At 38.1% G+C, this 5,873-nt stretch overlaps 1 protein-coding gene across 1 annotated transcript; it reads left to right on the forward strand.

The window, feature by feature from the left end:
- The first annotated feature begins 285 nt into the window (after positions 1-285).
- LOC104887759 (putative disease resistance protein RGA1) lies at positions 286-3,744 on the forward strand. Its single transcript, XM_010672488.3, has one exon. It carries the CDS (start codon positions 286-288, stop codon positions 3,742-3,744), a length of 3,459 nt encoding a protein of 1,152 aa, XP_010670790.2.
- The last annotated feature ends 2,129 nt before the right edge of the window (positions 3,745-5,873 follow it).

Here is a 5,873-nt window from a genome sequence, read left to right on the forward strand (position 1 = left end):
TAAAGATATATGTCCTTAAAGTTTTGCATTGACATGCATAAAAAATGTAAGTGTGTACATTAAAATGAAACGGAGAGAGTACATCTAATTTTCTGACCAACTTGCAGGGTCAACAAACTGCAAGCACTTTTTTTATTCAATGAAGGGCGGCGTAAGACAAGGAACCACATACTTCTATTACACTAGAGCAAGTCTTGCCTTACCACTTTACCAGTTCCATCTTTCTCATTTACAAACATTCAAACAAATAAAAGTAATACTGTAAAAAAGGTGGTGGGTTAAAATATGGCAGAATCCATTGTATCTGATGTAATTGTGAAGCTTCTTGAATATCTAGGGGAGTCAGTAGTTGAGGAGATAGTCCCTTACTTCAATGGAAGAAAAAAGCTTAAAGAGGTTGAGCAGTCAATGGGGATGATCCAAGCTCGACTTCTTGATGCAGAGAGGCTAAGAGAAGGTGAGAATGGAGCTATGATCAAGCTGTGGCTTAAAAGGCTCAAACGCGTACTCTACCGGCTTGAAGACTTATCTGAAGAGATTGCAATGGCTGATGAAGAGTTTGAGAAAATTCATAGAGGTACATTTTGTTTTGCGTGGTCAAGTCCCTTGAAAGTGAACAAAAAACTGGTTGTAGAGAATAAGGCTATTATGGAGGAGTTGAAAGATATCACATATCAAATGCACTCACTTAACCTTAAAGTGCAGCCTATTGATGTACAACATTCTGTTGGTGTAGTGAATAAGAGAGAAACACACTCTTTCATATTGGAGGAAGAGGCAATTGGTAGAGATGTTGATAAAAGTGCAATCATAGAGATGGTTTTACAGTCTGATAATGTTGGAGAAAGGCTCTCTGTTATCCCAATTGTTGGGATTGGTGGATTAGGAAAAACTAGTCTTGCCCAACTTGTCTTTAATGATGAGAATGTTCAAAGAAGATTTGAACTTAAATGTTGGGCGTGCATATCTGAAATCTTCAATCTGGAAGAAGTAGCAAGGAAAATTCTTAGATCCATAGATAGTAGTGATTGCCACTTGTTGAGCTTGGAGCAACTTCAGTCTTGCCTCCGGAAAGCCGTACATGATAAGAAGTTGTTGCTTGTATTAGATGATGTGTGGGATGAAGATAGAGAGAGATGGTTGTGTTTGAGGCGCTTGCTATGTGGTTGTAAAACGGGGAGCAAAATCATTGTAACCTCTAGATCAAAGGTGGTGGCTGCTAACATGGGTACAGTTGAACCCTATGCACTGGGGGTCTTGCAAGAGGACATGTCCTGGGCTCTGTTTAAAAGCCTAGCATTTAAAGAGGGACAAGAGGAGAGTAATCAACATTTGACCAACATTGGCAAAGAGATTGTTAGAAAGTGTGGTCATGTTCCACTTGCTATTCGAACCATTGCTGGTCTTCTTTATGCTAAAGATACTGAGCAAGAGTGGGAGTATTTCAAAGAAACCGAGCTTGTCAAGATAGAACAATGCGAAAACAGCATTATGTCCTCTTTAAAGTTGAGCTATGATCACTTAACACCACACCTAAAGCAGTGTTTTGCTTATTGTTCACTGTTCAATAAGGACTATGAGTTCAATAAGATGGATCTAATATATCATTGGATGGCCCAAGGGTTCCTTAGGCCACTGAAGGATCTACAAAGTCCAGAGGATGTTGGTCATGGATACTTCATGGAGCTGGTTAGAAGATCATTCTTCCAAGATGTTCGAAGAAATGAGCAGGGTGAGATAATAAGTTGCAAAATGCATGATTTGATGAATGACTTGGCAAAAATGGTGGCTGGAGATTGTTGTGTTATTGTAGATAAGCCTACACTGAAGATTACTGATAATACTGTATGGCATGCAAGTTTAACTATTGGCTCATCTTGGGAAGCTCCGTCATGGTTGCTTGCTACAAAACAAATCCGCTCTCTTCTTCTGACTACCAATAGCCTTTCCTTTGTTGTACCAAATATCAGTGAATTGTTTTCAAGTTTAAGGTCCTTCCGCGCATTGGATTTGCCGAGGGTGGATAGTGATAGCTTTCCAGATTCCATGAGAGAGCTGAAGCACTTGAGGTACCTTAGACTTTGTGTTTCCTCTGAATCTCTTCCTGAGTGCATCACAGGACTGCAGAACTTGCAGATTTTGGATCTTCGAGAATGTCGGTGGCTTACAGAACTTCCAAGAGGGTTTCATAAATTGACCAGCCTGAGGCATTTGCATTGTAGAAATTCTATTGCCTTGACTGCTATGCCACCTGGATTTGAGCGATTAACATCTCTTCGAACATTGGACTTATTTGCAGTGAGTGAATGTACAGGACTATATGCACTAGCAAGCTTGAAGAATCTTGGTGGGAAACTAAAAATCCGCTTTTCAAAACATCATGGCGAAGATGTTCCAGGACCAGTAGACACAAGGGAAACTTTGAAGGCCAAGAAGCTAACTAACCTAGAATTAACATGGTGGGCACTGCGGAGTGGAGAACCAGCTTCTCATTCTGATCAGATAGAAGATGAGCTCACTCTAAAATGCTTACAGCCCCCACCATCCCTCAAAAGCCTACAAGTTGAAGGGTGGAGGGGTGCAACGTTCCCGAGATGGGGAATGGATGAATTTCCTTGCTCGCTCCCTAACCTTGTTTCTATAGAAATTGCAGGCTGTGAGAGATGTAAACATCTCCCACCATTTAGTCGATTGCCTCATCTTAGGTCTCTTGAGCTTTGGTATCTCGGATCTCTACAATACATAGGTACGAGTGGCAATATTAATGAGGCTTCTTCTTCAACACCATATTTCCCATCCTTAGAGCGTCTTGTGCTCTTTCAACTGCCTGAATTAAAGGGATGGTCAATGATAGAGAATAATGTTGATGAACCCAAACCTTTTTTTCCTTGTCTTTCTAAACTTTTCATAGGATATTGCCCAAAGCTGATGTCCATCCCTATGGTGCCAAGGCTTGAGTCACTTGGTGCCAATAACATCCATAAAAATCTGCTAGAACTTCTTCTCTCTGTAGACGACTCACAAACAGCAATGTGCTCTTTACCCACTCCTTCCATGTTAAGAGAGCTGCATATCAGATCCATTAATGAACTAGACATACTCTCAATCAATCTATTTTCGCTAGAATCCTTATCGATTCACATCTGCCAGCACTTGATCAGATTGATAGTGAAAGCTCCAAGCTCCCTTCGACATCTTGAAATTCATAATTGTCTTAGATTGAAAGACATATCCAATGCCCTGCATAATCTTGCTGTTCTTGAGGAATTGAAAATCTCTGACTGTGAGCAGTTAGATTGGGACCCTATGGTAGATGATACTACTGTTGGAGATGTCAAATGTAGGAATGCTAATGATAGTAGCGGTGATGATGGTGGTGTTCAGTCATCTGCTTGGCGAGGTCTCAAGAGCCTCCACTCATTGACATTGAGGAACATCTCGAAAGTGGAGTTGCTGCCACAGAGCCTTTGTTGCTTAACAGCACTTCAAGAACTAGAGATTTACTATTTTAGTGATTTGATTGCTCTACCAGAGTGGATTGGGAGCCTCACTCTACTTCATCGGCTTGACATTGAGTGTTGCCATAAATTGGTGACACTTCCAAAATCACTTCGTAACCTCACCTCTTTACAACGACTTGAAATCAGGGAATGTAATCTGGAGCTAAGGAGAAGATGTCAGCAGCCTGATGGCGAATATTGGCCCCTTATTCAACATGTCCCCTATGTTGAACTTGACTCGTAGAATGGATTGTCACGACTGTCAAAGTGCAATCTGAACTAAAATGTGTGCCCAAAATTCTCATGTGCATGCTCAATCTCAGCGGCTGGCAGGTTCTATATAAGATCATTTGTAAGGGTAAAAGATTGGCATTAGTCTTCAAAGAATGTTGTAATAACTTTTGGATATGTTATTGATCCCATCTTTTTGTGTGATTGTGCTTTCATTGATTCTCTGACTCAGATTATTTGTATTACATAGAAATTGCTATTGTTAAGCCAGCAAATTTCTGAACTTCCAAAAACGTATAGCAGAAACAAGCCTATAAGTATTAATAACTAAACTATATTCTTGTGTTGGATGGTATGACTACGTCCGATCGACTATTAGTTACTCCCTCGGGTCTTTATTAATTTACCCTATTTATGAGGAGCTGTTTAATATATGAACGGTAATTTTTTAATTTTTACTGTTGTGGAGGATTCTGTAACTTCGGAGATTATGGGCCTGACAAGGCAATGGGTTGTATATATGTAAGACTTAATTCCTCTCAACGTATTTATGTCCTTTCAGAATTCAGATGTTATGGGTTCATCATATTATCGGCACATACAGATAGAACAAATAGAAACAAGCAAAACTCTTCCAGGGTACTAATAGAGAATTATGTAGTCCATTATAAGTTGGTGATAGATTTGAAACTACTGAAAATAACTTGCTCAAGCCCAAAGCCCAAATGCAAAAGTTGAGTCATATATTTTGGATATACATCACAAGTCCTACATCGAATAGATAAGAAAGAGTTACCTAATTTATAAGAGTTCACCAACTATATTAGTATGAGGCTTTTGGGAAAGAGCCCAAAACAAATCCAAGCGGATTTGGCTCAAAGCGAGTGGGCTTTGTCCAATCACAAGAATAAACAAGGGTTGATTTAACAATAACAAGTGTATCAAACGCAAATACAGGGTTTAATTTGTCAATAATTAAGGTTTCAAACACAAACAAGGGTTCTTATAAGATAACCAATTGTACTTTTTGGGACAAAAGTTGAATGGGGCACTCAAATCAATGCAAATTTGAGCTTTTTGGCAGAAATCACATGTTTAATAGGGATAATATGGTCATTTCAACGTATTTATATATACAAACAGGGGTTGGTTTAATAGAAACAAGAGCTTCAAACACACAAACAGGGTTGGTTTATCAATAACCGGAGTTTCGAACACACAAACTGGGAGTTCTTATAAATAAACAAATGCATTTTTTTGGGACAAAAGCTGAATGGACACGCAAATCGATGCAATTTTTGTTCTATGTCAGAGATAACATGTTTACTTTTTGATAAAAAAAATTGCCTTTTATATTTTTATTTAGTCATAAAGTTTTATGAAAATAACTTTTTGAAAAAACATTAAAAAAATATATTATGAGTGGACATGCTAACCGCTCACAACGAATGTTTTATCATTCCTCCTCAAAATTAGAGCCATTTATTAGCAAAAAGAAGAATCTTAGAAAAAGAGAATATTTATAATTAAACCAGGCTTTTCCACATCCCAATGAAATACTCTCTATATTACTATATATAGTACCAATTCCATTACCTCAGATCACTGCACTGCACAAAACATACCTTACCTTAAAACCACCAAATTTTTCATCATATGTACTCATAAAATTTATCAAAAATATGGGTATTAAAGAATGGAACTCCAAGAAGAGTCAGAGCTTCACATTTGGAAGGAGCAATTCATCAAGAAGAAAAGAGAAGATAAACCAACAACAACAAGAACAACAACAACAACAATGCATCAGATTAGGCCAAAAATGTGCTCAAAATGATGAATATGATCAAAAGTCTAGATGGAAGATGTTGTGGAAAAAGATTAAGAAAGAAAAACAGAGGATTTTTAGCTCTAATAACAGTTTTAATAATCATATTCATGGTTCAACAATAGCAGCTTATGATCCTGAAGCATATTCAAGGAACTTTGATGAAGGTTTGGAGTGCAAGGAACCCGAATACTTGACCCGTTCATTTTCGGCTCGGTTTGCTGATCCATCTAGAATTTCACAAAGATAGGTTCTTTAGTTAGTAATCTTTTTTTTTATTCCCTTAAATATTGTGTTGAACTTAATTAGTGGATTAG

Source organism: Beta vulgaris, chromosome 2 (genome assembly GCF_026745355.1).
Source record: "Beta vulgaris subsp. vulgaris cultivar EL10 chromosome 2, EL10.2, whole genome shotgun sequence".
NCBI lineage: Eukaryota > Viridiplantae > Streptophyta > Magnoliopsida > Caryophyllales > Amaranthaceae > Beta > Beta vulgaris.